The sequence below is a fragment of the Rana temporaria genome, chromosome 5, assembly GCF_905171775.1.
Source record: "Rana temporaria chromosome 5, aRanTem1.1, whole genome shotgun sequence".
Lineage (NCBI taxonomy): Eukaryota > Metazoa > Chordata > Amphibia > Anura > Ranidae > Rana > Rana temporaria.
Window position 1 is genome coordinate 389,167,902 of NC_053493.1, and position 20,822 is coordinate 389,188,723.

Genomic DNA, 20,822 nt, shown 5'->3' on the forward strand with positions numbered 1-20,822 from the left:
TGATCTCCTGATCCCCCACTGTGCCCAGTGGTGCCTCCTGCCAACTCCTATGTCGCTTAAAGTGAAACTAAAGAGGTTAATACTTACCTGTCTAACCGTCCCTCACCAGCAACAGCATCTTCTTCTGAGTGTCGGTCTTCAGGCATCTTCATTGGCTAGCAGGGGATGATGTCACTTCTGTGCGAGTGCAGAAGCTAGTCATCTCGACACTCAGAGACTGGCCCAACACTCTAAACTAAGCTGTGCATGTGTAGCTCAGTTTACAGTGCCAGAGAAGACAGTGAGCAGGCAGGTAGGGGAATTGTAATGCTTCCTGGTCCAATGCCAAGTGACTGCCTTGCCACACTTAGTAAATACAGAAGGTCACTCACTTGGCATGGGCACCATTCAAAGTAAAATTTGCATTTTCTTAATTAATGCAAATCATTCCCTGATTGGATAAGGTAGAGATTGTGACATCACTGCCTCACCTCACAAGAGCTTCCGCGGTGATCCCACAGGTATGGCACATACATACTTACATTGGTTCAAGCTGAAATGGAACCATGTTAAAAATGCAGTGCCTAAACAACGGCCCTAAGATCCATGTTTATAATGTCTATAAAGAGCAACCAAAATTCTAGAAATCCAAATAATTTTAATATTAGTGTTTGCTTGTAACAAGACAACATTGTGCAGCCGTCATGTTTTGGGGGTTTAGACACCCTTCCTTCATCAGGCTTATAAATGCTGTAACCTGACGCAATGGGATGCTTTTAGTTGTTGTTTGCATAGCAAAGAGCAGTTTTGGCAGTACTCAGTACCCTTTGGAATGCAACCTGCTAATACTGTCAATACTGCTCTTTGTTATGCTAACAAGCACTAAAAGTACCCTATTGAGTCCAATTATAGCATTTATAAGCTCGGATGAAGGAGTGTCTGAAGCCCCAAAACATGTTGGCTGTTCCATGTTGTCTTGTTATGAGCAAACACTAAGATTAAAAGATTGTGGGCTCCTAGATACTTGGTTTGGCAATCTCATCGGACTTTTAACACACAGATTTTAATTTCTGTCTGTCACCCAACTAGTGAGATTTGTCTTCACTTCCTGTACCTGTAAAGCTTGTACAAGAAATGGGGAGAAGACAGAAAGGCATAGAAAAAAAAAAACACTGTGAGGATTCTAACCCTTCCCCACTCTTTAAAAGTAATGTTTTGTCTGGGTCTTTGTTGTAAAGATTTGCCCTCCTATCCTAACAGGAAGTGAGGAAAAATCTCCCCAACAGAGACACAAATGGCAGTAAAATCCTAACAGAAGCCCTAATCCTTCTCTTCTCTTTTCTAATGAAGTATTTGTAAAGTTTGGTTGGCCTTTAACATATGTAGGCCAGAGGGCCAGAATCACAGCTGGGTAAACAGAAATTTAGAAAGGGCCACACCGGCAGCCACGCCACTCTCATGATAGGGTTACTTTAAAGTAGAGTTAAAGGCAAAACATTTTTGTTTTCATTTTGGATATAGTAAGGGAGAGTTATAACCTCTATCAGTTTTGTTTGCCATCGGTGTGCAATTATAGGAAAAAAAAATTTTTTTCCTGTTCCATAACCACAACAGGAAGTGAGAGGAAATCCCTCCACAGCGAGGGAATCCCTGTTTGTTTCCAGAGTTAACAGAACTAGTGTCCCAATTAGAATATTTCCCCTCTGTTCCTGTTCTGGAAACATTCCAGAAAAACATTCCATATTTTCTTCCATTTTCACTCTCAGTGATAATGGTCGCCATGACAAACAGAGTGAATCTTCCAAATGGGGACCAAGGCAATGAAAAAAAATACAGACAGGTGGTAAAATCCCTCTCTGCTTTATCCAAAACTAGAAAAGGTTTTGCCTTTTGTTATATATTAAAGTTATAACATCACAGAAGGGGTAGTTAGGTTGACTAATTTACCCTAATGCATCACACTTCCTGTCAGCCATTTTGGAAACCATGGAAACCAACAGGCTAACTCATAGCATGCTCAGTTTACCATCTGTGTTTGCTTATTTTATTTTTTCTTCAGGAAACATAGTATGACTAGTCAGTGTGTTTTCTAATCAAAGTCACCAGCCCCGGAGTTAATTGCATTATGTTAGCTCATTTACCGCAGTCTTTGATGAACAGCCCTTATATTATTTTCACCCGCCGCCGCCGATAAACAACAACCCTGCCCTGATATTTACTACATCGCTGACTTTGATATACATTGAGCACTTTCCAAAACAGAGGACGCTCTTGTTGCTTTTTTCCTGCCGCTTTAAATGTACCCTGAAAGGTGATTCTGTCACATTCGGTGAAAGTACGGACTTTTGTGCTATTAAAAATAACATGTGCTATTTGAGGTAAATTCACAACATTCCATCACCACAGAGAGGCCTTTAAATATCCTGGCGTTCAGCCTCACAGCATAATGAAGTGCGCAGCGCGCTCTTCGGTAGAGAGGCCGAGCTTCCATACCACCGAGCCTAGGAATGTGCAATGTCTTTTTGAAACGTTGGTAAAGAAAACCTGACATGAGAGAAACATGCCATTTCTTTTGAAAATGCTAGTTGCCGAGCCCTCTAGATTAAATAGCCAGCCAGTGACATGGAACACATAGGCAAAGAACTTCTGACTTTTTTCTGACTGTCCTGTATACTAGTGCCAGTCAGTGAATCGAAAAGCATAAGAGATGCTCAGCATCAAAAGACCCCTTTCACACTGAAGCACGCTCGTTTTAGCGGTGCTTTACCGCTGTTTAAGCGGCACTTTTTGGCTGCTAGTGGGCGTTTTAACCCCAGTTAGTGGCTGAAGAAGGGGTTAAAAGTGCCTGTGTTGCGGTGCTTCCAAAACGCTTTTTAGGCTGACCATTAATTTCAATGGGCAGGGCATTTTCGCTCCCAAACAGCGCCAAAGATGCTGCTTGCAGGACTTTTCTTAAAAGTCACATTGAAATGAATTAGAGACGCTTTTCAGGCACTTTACAGGCGCTATTTCTAGCGCTGAAACGCCTGAATACGACCTCAGTGTGAAAAGGGTATAAGTGTGCGCAGCCTATTGCATTAGACCCCTTTACACTGAGGAGTTTTTCAGGCGTTTTAGCACTAAAAATAGCGCCTAAATACCGCCTGAAAAACTGCCCTGCCCTGAAAACAATGGGACACCGCGGCTATACCGCCGGCAATGCGCCTCTGCAGAGGCGCATTGCCGACGGTATTAACCCTTTTTCGGCCACTAGAGGGGGTTAAAACCGCACCACTAGCGGCCGAATATCGCCGCAATTCTGTGGCAATTCCGACGATATAGCGCCGAAAAAAATAGTGGCGCTATACTGCCACCACAACTCCCGCCCCAGTGTGAAAGGGGCCTTAGGGTGTGCACCCCAAAGCTCAAACACACACACCTTTCTCTGCAGCCTCAGCGGCATGGGACAGTGAATGAATGGGAAGTTCTCTGTGCGGAGCGGCTTCCTGTTCATTCACAAACCTCCCCCAACAACATTCAGTCACAGCATAAAGATATTGATGAAGCACTCTGTATTTATTAAGATAGCATAGCATCCTATGGGTATTCCTTTTCTATGACAACATAATTAGAAATTGTGTATTGGCATACATCAGTGATACCCATATACCCATGTCACCTTGTGTTAAAGAAAATATAGGACACTCAGGGGCTAACTTACCCCAATTGACCTTTGTTTTGGTTTTCTCTTCTCCCCAGCTCTGAAGAGCAAATTCCATCTCCAAATTCATCAAATAGCCAGCAAAGGCAATCATGAAAATGTTTCTAGCCAACAAATAGCACCATTTTGAAATACCGAACAGTTCAAAAAGTGGACTTTTGTGGAGAATAGTCTATGGCCCCGTACACACGACCAGTTTCCTCGGCAGAATTCAGCTTCCGACCGAGTTTCTCGCTGAATTCTGCCGAGAAACCCGGCCGTGTGTACACTTTCGGCCGAGGAAGCCGACGAGGAGCTCGGCGAGGAAATAGAGAACATGTTCTCTATTTCCTCGTTGTTCTATGGGAGCTCTCGTCCCGCCGAGCTCCTCGGCGGCTTCAGTGCTGAACTGGCCGAGGAACTCGATGTGTTTGGCACGTCGAGTTCCTCGGCCGTGTGTACGAGGCTTATGGCTGCTTTCCCACTGCTTCATTTCAAAAATGTGATAAAAATGCATATGAGTTTTTGCTGTGTTTCCAGTGTGTTTTCTGGTTGCCTGATATCACCATGCACCTGTGAAACATGGACAAGTGTCTTAAAAAAATAAACGCACCAAAAACGCAAATGCAGGTACAGTTTTGTGTGTTTTCAATGCATTTAAATGGATAGATACGTTTTTGGTGTGGTTTTAAACATGCACCAAAAATGCAGGTCTTTTAAAAACACAACTGACCAGTGTGACTCCATAGGAGTTAGGCCCCGTACACACGGTCGAACATGTCCGCTGAAACTGGTCCGCAGACCAGTTTCCGCGGACATGTCCGACCGTGTGTACGGCCTAGCGGACAGGTTTCCAGCGGACAAAAGTTTCTTAGCAAGCTAAGAAACTTGTCCGCTGGAAACATGTCCGTCGGACATGTCCGATGGTTAGTACACCTAATCGGACATGTCCGCTGGTTATGACGTGTAACCAGCGTCCCAAAATCCTGCGCATGCGTCAAATTGATTCGACGCATGCGTGGAAGCATTGCACTTCAGTGTTTGAGAACGTCAGTGTCTTCTACGTCACCGCGTTTTCTGTCCGCGGGAATTTTGGTCTGATGGTGTGTACACACATCAGACCAAAAGCTCCCAGGAGACATGTCCGATGAAAACGGTCCGGGGCCTAAAAAATATGAACTTTTCATGGATTTTTCATTTACGTTTTTTAACTGGAAAAACAGTGAAGGGCCTCAAAAGTTGATTTTTTATTTGGGAATTGCTGTTACCTGAAACTTTATACTAAAGGCCTCGTACACACGACCAGTTTCCTCGGCAGAATTCAGCTTCCGACCGAGTTTCTGGCTGAATTCTGCCGAGGAAACTGGTCGTGTGTACACTTTCGGCCGAGGAAGCCGACGAGGAGCTCGGCGAGGAAATAGAGAACATGTTCTCTATTTCCTCGTTGTTCAATGGGAGCTCTCGCCCCGCCGAGCTCCTCGGCGGCTTCAGGGCTGAACTGGCCGAGGAACTCGATGTGTTTGGCACGTCGAGTTCCTCGGCCGTGTGTACGAGGCTTAAGACAATCAGCCTTCGTTCTTCTTCAACTTCTCCTAGCAGTCTGAGGCAAAGTTGATCCTACTGTGAAGACTGTAACATTTTAAGTCGGGCTGTGTTTGTACTGCTTTAGACGGCACAGGAAAAGCAACATTTGCTGTTGCATGATGTAAGAGGGTGTTGTTCCAAAAGGCTGCTGAAGCCAAGGCATGATGTGAGATGAGCCTAATCAGAGCAAGCTCCGCTGGCTGATAAAATACAAAGGAAAGAAAGGCTAGCAGCAAGCTTATCATGCTGTTCCCAGGACCCAAATCTATTCCCTGAATAAAAACGAGCTACCACCTAAGCTTCTAATCTGGGTTGTCCTGGGGTTCTGAAGGAGGCTGGAAAAATTGACTAAAAACATCTGTGCCATTAAATCAGATCCTACTTAACCTCTGTACACAGGGGCTCCACCCAACATACCTAGTTTTAACGAACAAAGGGGGGCATCTAAACAGAGCATTTTACACATCATTGTGGAGTTAACTTTACAATTAAACCTCTGGGAAAGACACAAATTGCCCCTTGTAGTGGAACTGCCCGCACACTGCGAGGGTTAAATGCTTGTTTAGGGTACAGGAAAAAGCACTTTTATATACTTGGTTCCCTGCTCCTGCAGGCTTCTTTCATGCTGCTAGACTGGTCGCCACAGCCGCTTCTCCTCTATAGCCTTACACTGGATGTGAGGATGCCAAGGGACATCCTCTGCCAGAGCATAGAGGAGAAGGGTAGAGTGCCGACTGTAGGGCCGTCTTTAATATTGATTGGACCCTAGGCAAACATTTTCTTGGGCCCTCTTGAATCCACTTATTAACTATTTGCAGGTTCAAGGGGCAGCTTCTCTGGGTCCCAAACAATGACTGGACCCGGGGGACCTGCCCCTTTTGCCCTGTGTTAGAGATGGCCCTGGCCAACTTCAAGGGCAGTGGGGGGTCAGGTAAATAAAAGTGACCTAAACAAGCACCTAACTCTTTGAAGGAGGCTGTGGATTTTTTTTCATTCCCTAGAGATAGGCTCTAAAGAAGACCTAGTATCTGATTGTTCATGCTATGTGTAAAGTAAAGCAAAACATTTCCAGGTATTTATTATGTATGGCAGAGATCACAGTACCCATTAATCATGCCATTATCTACTTTTTTTCCCTGAGAGGAGAGAGACAATTTTATGTAGACCCAGGGTCAGAATCAATGTCCTGGACTGAGATATTGGCTCAGAGATGCTACAATCATGTAAATCATCGTGTCTTGTAGTCCTTGGCTGTGTTCACAAATGTCTGATACAGATCTGTCTCTGTTGCTACCATTTGCCTTCTGACTTGTATAAAATTGCAGTATTGCATTCTAAATACTCGTGGAGAGGAGAGGAGACTGAGCAAATACTTCCACTTGCTTGCAGCAGAGTGCTAACATCATCTCAGCTTGGGCCAAGGAATAGGACTGGAGCTCTAGGAAGGCTTTTTAACAATAAACTTCTCACTGCCCACCAAAGTAAGGTGCCTAGGGAAGGGAGTCACCGCTCCAGGTGGGCCTTGTAAGCAATTTAGGAACTTCTCAGGAAACCAAGGTGCTGGCAATGCACTAGGCAAATGTGGAATTTCAAAAGGGATGGACAGCCGCACTCCAAAGGAACTTCAAAAGTTGTCTTTATTGCTAAAAATGGACATGCTGACGCGTTTCACACTAGTTCAGTGCTTAGCCATGGATGTCCCTTTCTTTGGCTGTGATGCATGTCCAATTTTACCAATAAAGACAACTTTTGAAGTTCCTTTGGAGTGCGGCTGTCCATCCCTTTTGAAATTCCACAAAGTAAGGTGCCTACTCTTCACTGGGGCTCACTGAGACCTGAAAATTGTATCAAAGGTTCCTCAGGATTAAAAAGGTTGAGAAAAGCTGCTTTAGGCCTTCATACTTAGGCTGCTTATTCATTTATACATCTGTATTTATATAATACCCCACACTTTACATATTGTACATTCATATTGGTCGGGTCCCTGCCCCCAAGGAGCCTACAATCTAATATCCTTGTCTCACATGTATGTCTAATAGAACCATTTGGAAAAGAGCCAGTTAACCTATTAGAACAGCGATTCACAACCAGGGTTCCGTTGAAACCCCAAGGTTCCCCCAGCTATTGCTCGGTGTTCCTTTAGCTTTATTTAATGACAACTGCATAGTTCCAGTGCCAATGCCATTTAGTAGAACCCTCAGTATGACACCAATAATCTTTTTAGCTGCTTGTATGGGTGGAATTCTGACCAACACTAAGGGGGTTCAAACCTCATACTCACCACCACCACAAGGGGCATGTTTCCTATTAACCCCAGATGAGTTGGTTTTAGTAAGGTTCCCGTGAGATATGAAAATTATTTTAGGGGTTCCTCTGGGGTAAAAAGGTTGAGAAAGACTGTATTTGAATGACCTTAGAGTGTGTGGGGAAACTGGAGTAAACCAAGCAAACACAGGGAGAAAATGTAAACTCCATGCAGGTAGCCATGGTTGGGATTTAAACCATTTAATTTAAAATACTTATACTAAATGTCTTCCCACACTCCCATGCATAGCAGAAATTTAATTGGAGATGAACTAGAGGCTTATGAAAACTCTTGGTATATGAATTGGATAATTGGATATGGAAATGTACTGGTAGTGTAAGGGATAGCATCATTCAAACCAGAAACCTTTGGCAGAGCAAGGTCCAGGGAGAATCTACTGGTCATGTTAGAGTTGACCAAAACACAGTTATTCTTCCAAGACAGTGGCACCAAGGGAAAATTGGCTCATAATTTTGGCTACCTGCAAACATGTGACCCTATAATGTTTTTTTCCCAAAACATGTAATTAACAGATTTTGTGTCTCTATTGTTGCAGATGCATTGTGAACGATTTATTTGCATCTTAAGAATAATTGGAACAACCCTCTTCGGAGTGTCCCTCCTACTAGGAATTACGGCTGCTTATATCGTAGGGTATCAGTTTATCCAAACGGACAATTACTACTTCTCTTTCGGACTGTACGGTGCAATCTTAGCCCTCCACCTCCTCATCCAAAGCCTCTTCGCTTACCTAGAGCACAGAAAGATGAAACGTTCCCTGGAGACCCCTATAAAACTGAACAAGTCCGTCGCCCTTTGTATTGCTGCATATCAAGAGGATCCTGACTACTTACGAAAATGTTTACTCTCCGTCAAACGGCTGACCTACCCCGGGATGAAAATCATCATGGTCATCGACGGCAACTCCGATGACGACATCTACATGATGGACACCTTTCGTGAAATCATGGGCACTGACCTAAGCGCCACTTACATCTGGAAAAATAACTTCCACCAAAAGGGCCCCGGGGAGACGGAGCAATCGCACAAAGAGAGCATGCAACACGTGACTCAGTTGGTGCTCAGCAACCGATACATTTGCATCATGCAGAAGTGGGGTGGGAAGAGAGAAGTGATGTACACGGCATTCAATGCACTGGGGAGAAGCGTGGATTATGTGCAGGTAGGTCATAAGTCAATGCATGTTCAGACAGAAGGGCCTTTGTATAAGGCCAGCAGAAAGTTACAGGATACAGCAGGCTCTTTTAAACATAGTGGCCCATTCACGATGTTTAAAACACTCTGTTACATGAAAGTGTTTTTCTTTATTAACCTTGTACAAACTGTAAACTGTATTGAAAGAGCATAACGTCACTCTTCAGAAGTGAAGGGTCCCAAATCTAGCCCTCCCATGATCCCCCAACACTCACATATGTTCCTAGAAAGGTGCGACCCTTCAAGACGACGGGAAAATGAAACTCATTCATCGAATGCCAAAACAACACATACGTACACTGTCAGCTGTAACCTGTTTGGGTTAAAATAATACATACAATAGGCGGTACAGTACATTAACATTCTGAAAGTGAGAAGCTTGTAGCTTGTTTGGCTTGCACTTAGCTATACACAACTTTTAAACTGAGCTTCGGCCTTATGTTTAGACTTGTACAGTTATACAGATTCCTCTTCTGTGCTGAAATGGCTTACTCTGATGTCACTGCACACTGTGAACTTCTCACAATGTGTATTAAACGCTGCAGTAAGATAAGTAAGGTACCATCTAATTCTAAGCCTTTACTCTCCAGCTTTACTGTTCTTGGCCCACCCCTTTCATTCATTGGATTTCAGTTGTTTCGATCGTGGAGGCTCAGCATCACATCACATAACCTAGGAATGCCCTCTACTTCAGACTGATATCTGTTTGTTTTTTAACTCCTCCCAATGGCAAGTGTAAATAAGGCCTTGATTTTGTGATTATCATTGACATTTATTACACTATAGTGAATTTAAACCAATAATTGCCATTGCTTAATCGCTTTAAAGCAAGTCTTTTTCAACTTGACAAAAAAAGTGGTCTCCAAACTGTGGCCTGTGGGCCAGATGTGGCCCTTTGCTTGCCTTTATGCAGCTCTTGGGTCACCATTTCTTCCAATGATACAAAGCACTATTTCTCCCACTGACACATCAATGAAGCACCATTCCTTCCTCTGACACCAACAGTGGCACATAATTCCTCTCACTTCCACTGACACCAAGAATGGGGCATAATTTCAATGATGGGGTACAGTTCCCCCCACTGATACCAATGGTGGTGCACTATTCCTTCAATTGACACCAATTTCCTCCAATTTATCACCAATGATCAATAGAGCGCTATTTCTTCAACTAATATCAATGACTACTGACTACTACTACTACTATGCAATTTTCCTACTCCCAAGCCTGATGCCGCATACACACCATCACTTTATGTGATGAAAAAAAACGACACTTTCTGTGAAGTAAAAAATGACGTTTTTGAAACTTCAATTTCAAAGACGAAGTTGCCTACACACCATCGTTTTTCTCACAATGTTCTTGCAAAGTGAGGTTACGTTCCACCACGTTTTACCATTGAAGCTTGCTTCATAAGTAGCTTCTGGGCATGCGTGGATGAAAAAACGTCTTAGAAAACGACGTTTTTTGCTACACACGGTCAATTTCTGTGAAGTAAAAAGTGCACTTTTGAAAAACGACACATAAAATTGAAGCATGCTTCAATTTTTTTTGGTCGTTTTTTACAAGACATAAAACGACGTTTTCCCCCACACACAGTCAGTCAATTAAAGTGACGTTTTTAAAAACGTCATTTTTTTTCATCACATAAAGTGATGGTGTGTACGCGGCATAAGGCTTTGTTGCTTCCACTGACACTGGGGTATTTTCTACCTGCCAAGTAGTTCTGTGCAGCTACTGTGATCCAGGCACCCCTGCTAGACATTTTAACTAAGTCATGGACATCTACTGTAGCAGCAGTGTGGCGTCACTAGGGTTGGTGTCACCCGGTGCGGAAAAAAATGGTGTCACCCCCCCCACCAACTATAGACCCTGCTCCACTAACTACAGACTTCCCTCCCGCAGTATAGATCCCCCTCCCTTAGTACAGAGCCCCCTCCATCACTATAGACCCCCCTCCCTCAGTATAAACCTCCCCCTCAGTGCAGACTCCCCCCAGCAGTACAGACTTCCCCCTTCAGTGCAGACCCTCATCAGTGCATACACCCCCCCTCAGTGCAGACCCCCCCAGCAGCACAGACCCCCCCCCCTCAGTGCAGACCCCTCAGCAGTAGACACCCCCTCCCCTCAGTGCAGACCCCCCAGCAGTAGACACCCCCTCCCCTCAGTGCAGACCCCCCCATCAGTATAGATGAGAGGAGGAGAGGCGTATTCATTCTGCTCCGCTGAGGGACACAGCCGCGGCGAGAGGCACAGGGCAGCGGGCGGTGTTAGTGGTGCTGCTATTCATAGGTGTCACCCCTCTGGCGGCCCTTGGCAGGTAGCATAATTCCCAGATATACATTTCAGCTGTGTCTTTGGATACTTTCCTAGAATTAAACTTCACAGATTAAACAAAAGCAGCACTGAAAATTAGGCAATCATTTGCATACATGGATTTACTGTTTTTCAACAAGGCAAAGCTGCGGTGCACCAGACCATCCCACATACAAAACGCCTTCCCATTATCTAATGTCATTATAATGGGTTTGAATGTCGCTTTTCTTGACTTGATCACTTAGTTCCCTTGGCCATTGCTGTCAGTTCTGTATCCTCACACCTTACTGACAGCTGCAAAAATTTCCACTTAGATACCGCTATCAGGAAAAGTGACAGAGGGGCTGCCAGCAACTGAAGTGAGGGAAGGTCTATTCTAACAAATGGTTTTAGCTTAACATAACATAATGATTTAGCAGCAAAGTGACAAACCTATAAAACCGAGTGAACACTTCTACCCCCTGTGATCACTCTGCTGGGGGTAGAAGGAAGTATTTTCTCTGTCTTCTCTCTCTCAATGATCAGACCGCTGCATGCATGACTTTGGGGGACAAGTAAATATAAAGTGGAATTAAACCTGGAAAAAAAATGGTCCCAGGGAGCTTTATGCCGTAACGTAGTAATATCCCATATAGCAAGCAATTGTGCTGCAAGTTTGAAAATGACTTGCTAAGCAATTGCTAGACTTGCCAGGCTTCACGAGTTTGTTGCACAATTGCAGCAAGTCCGCATTGATCAAATTTCTTTGCAAACATTCTGCAAGTCTGCTGCAAGTTTTGGTTCAGTTATGTTGTGCAATAGTCATCCCACCCAGGGCCGGTGCAAGGATTTCTGCCTACACAAGCGAAGCTCCATTTTGGCGCCCCCCCCCCCCCCCCCCAACGGCCACCCACCTCCCTTGCAAAAATGTTTCCCCAACTTTACCTTTTCATAAGGGGTAAAAGGAGAAAATGCCCCCAAAGTTTGTAACACTTTCTCCTGTGTACGGAGATACCCCATATGTGGCCCTAAACTGTTACCTTGAAATACGACAGGGCTGACCACAGATAAAACAGTGATAACTCTCTGAGTACAGATAATGAAGTAGATGTGACCTGCAGACAGTCCTATGTAACACCACAGATAACACAGGTAGCATCTACTACATTATCTGTACTCTGAGGGTTATCACTGTTATCTGTGGTGTTACATAGGACTGCAGGTCACATCTACTACATTATATTTATTTGCGTGTGGGAGTTCTGGTGGCCGGTGGTGGAGTGTGGAAGTCGACTTATCCATCCCCCCCCCCCCCCCTTCTATTATCCATCCCCCCTGCTTCCATTATCCATCCCCCTGCTTCTATTATCCATCCCCCCTGCTTCCATTATCCATCCCCCTGCTTCTATTATCCATCCCCCCTGCTTCCATTATCCAACCCCCTCTGCTTCCATTATCCACCCCCCTGCTTCCATTATCCATCCCCCTGCTTCTATTATCCATCCCCCCTGCTTCCATTATCCATCCCCCCTGCTTCCATTATCCATCCCCCCTGCTTCCATTATCCATCCCCCCTGCATCCATTATCCATCCCCCCTGCATCCATTATCCACCCCCCCCTGCTTCCATTATCCACCTCCGTTTCCATTACCCCCCTGCTTCCATTATCCATTCCCCCCCTGCTCCTTCTTCCATTATCCCCCACTGCTTCCATTAACCCCCCCCCCCCCCACTCCTTCTTCCATTATGCCCTCCTGCTTTCATTATCAACCCAGTCTCCATTAACCCCCCTTGCTCCTTCTTCCATCATCCATCACCCCTGGGCCCTGCTCTGCTTCCACCATTCCTCCCCCCCCCACTCCTTCTTCCATTATGCCCTCCTGCTTTATTAATTATCCACCCGACCCCGTCTCCATTAACCCCCCTTGCTCCTTCTTCCATGATCCATCATCCATCCCCCCTGGGCCCTGCTCTGCTTCCGCCATTCCTCCCCCCCCCACTCCTTCTTCCAGTTCCATTATGCCCTCCTGCTTTATTAATTATCCACCCAACCCAGTCTCCATTAACCCCCCTTGCTCCTCCTTCCATCATCCATTACCCCTGGGCCCTGCTCTGCTTCCACCATTCCCCCCCCCCACTCCTTCTTCCATTATGCCCTCCTGCTTTATTAATTATCCACCTGACCCAGTCTCCATTAACCCCCCCTTGCTCCTTCTTCCATCATCCATCCCCCCTGGGCCCTGCTCTGCTTCCGCCATTCCCCCCCCCCCCACTGTGGGGGGGAGGAATGGCGGAAGCAGAGCAGGGCCCAGGGAGGATGGATGATGGATCATGGAAGAAGGAGCAAGGGGGGTTAATGGAGACTGGGTCGGGTGGATAATTAATAAAGCAGGAGGGCATAATGGAACTGGAAGGAGTGGGGGCCCCACTCCTTCTTCCAGTTCCATTAAGCCCTCCTGCTTTATTAATTATCCACCCGGCCCCGTCTCCATTAACCCCCCTTGCTCCTTCTTCGTTCTTCCATCATCCATCATCCATGATCCATCCATTCTTCTTCCCCACGCCACGACCCCACCCTCACCTCCTGTGCGCTTTTCTGCCATCTCAATCTTCCGGCGGCGCGGGACTGGGCACTGTGTCACCCAGCAGCGGAGGTCCGCCCCTTCAGTGACGTCAGACGTCCTCCTGCGCGGAGGAGGACGTCGTCACTGAAGTGCCGTGCAGTTACAGGCCCGGACCCGGCGTCATCCATCACCAGGCAGTAACTGGATTGGCTGCGCCCGGCCCGGGCCACATTCAGTCAGCTACTGACAGGCGCTGCGGCGCATTAGCACACCGGAGCGGGACACCGGGCGCCGGAGGGCGGCGGCAACTCCGGTCCCCGGACAAAGTATAAAAAAAAAAAAATTAAAAAAAAAAAAAAAAATGTAATTTTTTCGCCCCATCCCAGGCTGCGGACCTGCCCGCCCCAAGCGGCCGCTTGGTCCGCCTGGTGGTTGCGCCGGCCCTGATCCCACCACAGGGGGTCACTGTGGCTGAATTTTCATGCTGTAGACTTGCAACTGCAACTCTGCTCTTGCTAAAGACTTGCCATGCAAGAGTGCTACAAATTGAAAAGATGTAAACTAGAACTTGTGCTTCGAATGCTCTGCAAGTGTACAACTTGCCAGTGAAAATGTGCAGCAACAGACTTACAATTCAACACTGCCACAACTTTGTGGCAAGTTATGCTTGCACATTATGTAAGACTTACCTGCCAAGTGATCCCCTCCAGCAGCACTTGGTTGCTAGCTCTCTGCTGTAGCGGGGGCTTCCATCTTATAGGTGGCACTTATAGACACTGATAGGCACCGCTAGTGGACGCTGATTAGGGCAGCTTTGATGGGCACTGGTAGGTGGCACTGGGCACTGATAGGCAGCATTGATGGGCACTGATAGGCAGAATTGATGGACACTGATAGGCAGTATTGATGAGCACTGATAGGTGGCACTGAAATACAGCACTTATAGGTGCCACTGATGGGCACTGATAGGCGGCATTGAACTTGTTCTGCATACAGACGGCAGAACTTTTTCAGCCAACATTCACAAAACTACGACCCAGATTCACAAAGACTTACGACGGCGTATCTCCAGATACGCCGTCGTAAGTCCGAATGAGCGCCGTCGTATGTATGCACCTGATTCATAGAATCAGTTACGCATACATTCTGCCAAGATACGAGCGGCGTAAGTCTCCTACGCCGTCGTATCTTGGGTGCATATTTACGCTGGCCGCTAGGTGGCGCTTCCGTTGATTTCCACGTTGAATATGAAAATTAGCTAGATACGCCGATTCACGAACATACGTGCGCCTGTCGCATTTAGTTACACCGTTTACGTAAGACATACGCCGGCGTAAAGATAAACCAGGTCTCTAGGTGGCGCAGCCCATGCAAAGTATGGACGTCGGAACAAGCGTATCTTTTTACGTCGTAAGTCGTACGCGAATATGGCTGTGCGTAAGTTATGTTCAGGTCGTAGGCAGTGTTCGACGTATCTTAGGAATTCTATCCGACGCATGCGCACTGGGATACGTCCAAGGATGGCGCATGCGCCGTTCGTTTAAAACGTCATTTACATGGGGTCATGCTTTATTTACATAAAACACGCCCACCTCTTCACAATTTGAATTAGGCGCTGTTATGCCGGCACATTTACGCTACGCCGCCGTAACTTAGGACGCAAGTGCTTTGTGAATACAGCACTTGCCTCTCTAAGTTGCGGCGGTGTAGCGTAAATACGATACGCTACGCCCGCCCACACTTACACCACCCTACGTGAATCTAGGCCTACGTGTTTTTTCAGCTCTTTAACGCCACCCTTTGGGCAACTTCTGCTAATGGTGTCTAATGGTTAGCATTGGTTTGGAGCATGCGTGTTTGTACTTTGGATTGTAGTCCGACGCACTTGTGTACACACGATTGATTATCCGACGGAACACATTTGTTGTCGGACAATTTAAGAGCATGCATGACACAATTGTTGTCAGAATATCCGATTATGTGTACGGGCCTTAATGCAGGAGGTGTGTTAGTGGCCAGGTCACCAGGGGGGAAACCGAGGGGAGGAAAAAAACAAAAACAAAAAAGAAAACAAAATCCAGCCTCCACATCTTAAGCCTTGTACACACGACCGAGGAACTCGACGGGCGAAACACATCGTTTTCCTCATTGAGTTCCTTGTTAGGCTGTCGAGGAACTCGACAAGGCAAGTTTCTCCATTCCCGTCGAGGAAAAAGAAGACATGCTCTCTTTTTGGCTCTACGGGATCCTCGACAGTTTCCTCTCCTCGGCAAAAAAAAAATCCCAGCAAGTTTCTTGCTGGTTTTTGCAGAGAAACTCGGTTGTGTGTACGAGGCTTGATAGTTGGTAAGATGCAATATATTCAATTTTTGGTTTTAATACCACTTTAAACATGAGTTTAGTTCCACTTTAAGTTCCCATGCCTCTACTAATATCCCATTTAAATTTTTACAAAAAAAATATTTTTAACTTTTATAACAAAGCTGCCTTTCATTTCATAAGATCCTGTAGATGAAACACATGTCAGATTTAAGCCGTGTGTTCCTGACGTACATATGGTCTACACACGTTCCTTCAGTTCTCATGCTGCACAACACCTGAAGGTTGGCAATGATCTTTAATGTTAGCTGAGGTCAAGCCAGCCTAATCCTGTGAGGTTTAGGAGTTTACGCTATCTCCAGGCATGAGTTAGGACGGCAGTAGATTTGTAAGTGGAAACGTAGCTCGTTGGCAAGGTGAAACAAAGCAATGTTTTCTCCAGAGAAAACCATTTAATTTTTCTACGATTCCCCGGATGGGTATCACTTTTCAGAACCATTTGACTGTCTCTTAGCTATGAGTCAGACAGGTCTCGTATCCCTCAGGACTCCCCGTAGGGAGGGTCTCCTCACCCCGGTACATCTGGTGAAAGTTGTTTCAGCGGCTGACGTTAAATATGTGAATTTTCTAATCCCTGAACAGTCTAGTGGCATTTTTCCAGGAAACTCAGTTCTCATTTTAAGGAAAGAATTTTTTTTTTCTGTTCTATTATCCTTTGTGTTCTATTACTTTTTCTCAGGACAGCTGATCGACTTTTTAGTTTATGTTTGAAGGATCATCTAAGCCAATATTATAATGTGGTTTGTGAAAAGGAGTCATTAAAATATCTATTTTCTTTGTGCGTATGTAAAGATTTTTATGGCTGTAGTTCTTACCCCCTAAGGAGCCACTGGATTTTTTTAGCCTGTAGGTGGAGTACAGCGTGGTGCGGTGGCGATATTTCACACAGACAGGTCTAGTAAAGAACTTGAAGTAACGGTTCACAATAGCACCTGGGGGAAGTCTCCACTCAGCCAAGTACATTCACGTTTTGCAGAAATGAGGACAAGACGATGCTCTGCTGGACTGACAGCATCTGTAAAGAGAGCAGAATACGGCCTGGCCGTCTTGTGCCCAATTGGGAAGATGTCGAAAGGAATCACCATTCCTAAGCTTTCCCTCCTTGTCATGAACCTTTCCCTACTGCTAGTACTGTCCCTGACAGCCAGGGTACCTCTCCATACAATGCCCACTCCCATGCAGCACGCCAAACCCAGGTGCCAGTACCTTAAATTGACCCGAGATGGCCGATGGACGCATGGGGTGGCAGAAGCCAATTGGATAGCTTCCCTAGTGATCCAGGGAAACCATAGAGGAACCCTGTTTCTCTTGACCTCCAACGACAGTGGCACACATGAGAGCGCCACCTGTCATGGAGAAAGTAGACTGCACTTGCCTACAAGCACCTACTGGTGGACTGGCATATAGCACACCCTAACCTGCCGGCCACGACAAAATTACTATTTTCCATTCTGTTAATCTTTACTTGCAGTTTGTTTGGCTCAGTATTACAGCAGTGGTCCCCAAACTGTGGCCCGGGGGAAGGATGAGGCCCTGTGCTTGCTTTTATGTGGCCTATTTCATTCAACTCAAACGATGGGGCATTATTCCTACCCAATAACACCAAAGTAGGGGCCCAATGACACCAACCATGTGGCACAGTTCTTCTCAATGACACCAATGATGGGACACAATTCCTACCAATGACACCAATAATGGGGCATTGTTAATTCCAACAGATGCTGGGACATGTTCTATTTTCTACTCCCAATGGCCACAGTCCGGCCCCCCTAAAGTCTGAAGGACATCAAACTGGCCCTTTGTTTAGAAAGTTTGGAGACCCTTGGTTTACAGGATACCTATAAATGCACTGCTAATCCCTACAAACAAAAAAACTTCAGCCCCTCTAATGAGTCAGGAATGTGCCTTTAGGCTGAGACAGGCAATGGACTAAGTAAACTTGTCTGGAGGTGCTCCCCTTATTAGCTATCTTCCTGTCTTCTAGGACAGTGGTCTTCAAACTGCAGCCTGTGGGCCTTATGTGGCCCTTTGCTTGCCCTTATCAGGCCCTTAGGGCACTGATCCTTCCACTGACACCAAAGATGGAGAACTATTGATCCCATTGATGCCATAGATGGGGCACTATTCCTCCCACTAACACCTTGGATGGGGATTGTTCTTTCCAATAAAACAAATGATGGGGCACTATTCTTCCCACTGACACCAATGATAAGGCACTATTCCTCCAACTGAAACCAACGATGAAGATTATTCTTCCCACTAACACCAATACCTCCTACTACTCACAGGCATTATATAATTGTTTTACCTCCACCAAGGCCACCAAGTCTGAGGCATTGTCTACTCCCACTGGCTTGTTTTGGTGACAACTGTAAAATTTTAGATTTCCCATTACTTTTTTTCCCCGGTAGTAATGGTCACTAGGTGAAATAGAGACAGAATCACAGATAGCAATAAAAACCTATATTGAGTTTCTTAAAAGTCTTGGCTTTAGATATACTTGTAGCTGATCATTGCGGTTCCTGGAATATATCGAATTGATGGTGAATTTGCATTTTGTTATGGCATTGCCCTTATATCACATCAACTTGTCATTCAGTAATTTACATAACACATAACATTAGTTCCTGTCCCCAAAAGACCTCACAAGTTAATGTCCCTACAAAGCATACATTAACCTACCAGTATATTGTGGATTGTGTGGAAAGCACCCAGAAGCTATTCTTACAATAACGAGGACTGTATACAAACATCATACAAAAAGTGTCAGACAAGAATGCTAACAACTTAAAAAGGAAGTTGCACTTTGTAAGTTTTTTTTTTAACTAGCTTAGTGATAGTTGAGAAATTTTACTTTGCAAAGAATACCCAATCACAAGCAAGGAACATGAAAAAGACAGAGGGCCAGATTCTCGTAGGAGCGCGTATCTTTGCAGCGGCGTAACGTATCCGATTTACGTTACGCCTCCGCAACTTAGACGGGCAAGTGCTGTATTCTCAAAGCACTTGCTCCGTAAGTTGCGGCGGCGTAGCGTAAATCTGCCGGCGTAAGCCCGCCTAATTCAAATTTGGAACAGGGGGGCGTGTTTTATGTAAATGTGCTGTGACCCGACGTGATTGACGTTTTTCACGAACGACGCATGCGCCGTCCGTGGAAATCTCCCAGTGTGCATTGCTCCTAATACGCCGCAAGGATGTATTGGTTTTGACGTGAACGTAAATTACGTCCAGCCCCATTCACGGACGAGTTACGCAAACGACGTAAAATTTTCAAATTTAGTCACGCGAACGACGGCCATCTTTAACATTGGTACGCCGCACTTACGCCACCATATAGCAGGGGTAACTATACGCCGGAAAAAGCCTAACGTAAACGGCGTAACTTTACTGCGTCGGCCGGGCGTACGTTCGGGAATTCGCGTATCTAGCTAATTTGCATACTCGACGCGGAATTCGACGGAAGCGCCACCTAGCGGCCAGCATAAATATGCAGTTACGATTCGACGGTGTAACACAGTTACGCCAGTCGGATCTACGGGAAATCTATGCGTAACTGATTCTAAGAATCAGGCGCATAGATACGACCGTGCAACGCAGAGATACGACGGCGTATCTGGAGATACGTCGTCGTATCTCCACTGAGAATCCGGGCCAGAATTTTTGTTTGCATGTTATCAAATGATAGACATAGGCAGAGCTTAACCTTATTCACTAAGCTCTGGGAAACATGCAAAGTAAACAATCTATTTGCCTTTAGCAAATCAGCCCCCCCTGTGGCTTTCAATTCATTGACATCTGCTCCTCTAATTTACCAAAGTCTCTTCAACTCTAGTTAATTTTCCCAATTTCTTTTTGTTATTTGTAGATTTAAATGGACTTAGGAAGAGTAAATGATTTGGTTAAGTAAATACTGGTCAAGCAGGGAATGGTTAGAACTTGTGTTCAGATTTTTAAAGCTGTCTGTGTCCCTTGTGGGTAGATTCACCCTCTCAAATTGTCCTCAAAATCATTGTCCCCAAGCCAGAAAATGAGTGAATGTCCAAAATGTTAGGCCCATTTCACACGGACGGATAGAATGGTGCTTTTAGCTGCAGATTTTCTAGTTTTCTACCGCACACAATGCTTTCCTATGGCCCCATTCACACACAAAGTTTAGCTGCGATTTCGTTGTATGCGGTTTGGTTCGAATAGAAAAAATAGAATTGAATGCGTCCAGGTGCGATTTAGCACAGCTATATGCACTTAACCGCAGGTAACCACAGTCTTTTGTGTCAACTGCGCATAGCAGCGTGAGGGAAAAAAAAGAACAACAGGAAGCACATCATAATCCAAAAAAAATAAAAAGGGTTGCTATGGAAATGACTACCGCAGCTAAACGCGGCCGCATGTAACCGCACGTAATCGCAATGTACAAATGCAGCTAATCGCAATGCCCAGAGCCTTGAATTTCACTGAAAATGTACATGCTTTTAATTGCGGCAAAACTGCCGTCTGTCTGAAAGGGGCCTTACACTATCGCCACCAGGACAGGAGATGAGGAGGAATCTTCCAATAAGGACATCTTTCCTGGTGATAATAGTGCTGGAGGGGATTTCCCGCCACTTTGAAGAGGTTTCCCCTCATTTATTTTGGTAACTTTGTAACGGGAAGTGAAGCTCCCTAAGAAAACCACCAGGAGCTTTATCCATCCCTCCTTACTTTGTTCCAAACAAAAAGAAGACTCAAGCCTCGTAGAGAGCGAGTTCTCTATTTCCTCGACGGGAATGGAGAAACTTGCCTTGTCGAGTTCCTCGACAGCCTAACAAGGAACTCGACGAGGAAA

General features: G+C 45.5%; 1 protein-coding gene across 1 annotated transcript in view; it reads left to right on the forward strand.

Annotated features, from left to right (window-relative positions):
- The window catches only part of HAS2 (hyaluronan synthase 2), a 48,732-nt gene that overhangs the window by 20,685 nt on the left and 7,225 nt on the right, over positions 1 to 20,822 (forward strand). The window contains exon 2 of the mRNA XM_040354910.1: positions 8,104 to 8,730. Within this exon, the coding sequence (XP_040210844.1) occupies positions 8,104 to 8,730 (627 nt within the window). The remainder of the gene's footprint in view (positions 1 to 8,103; positions 8,731 to 20,822) is intronic.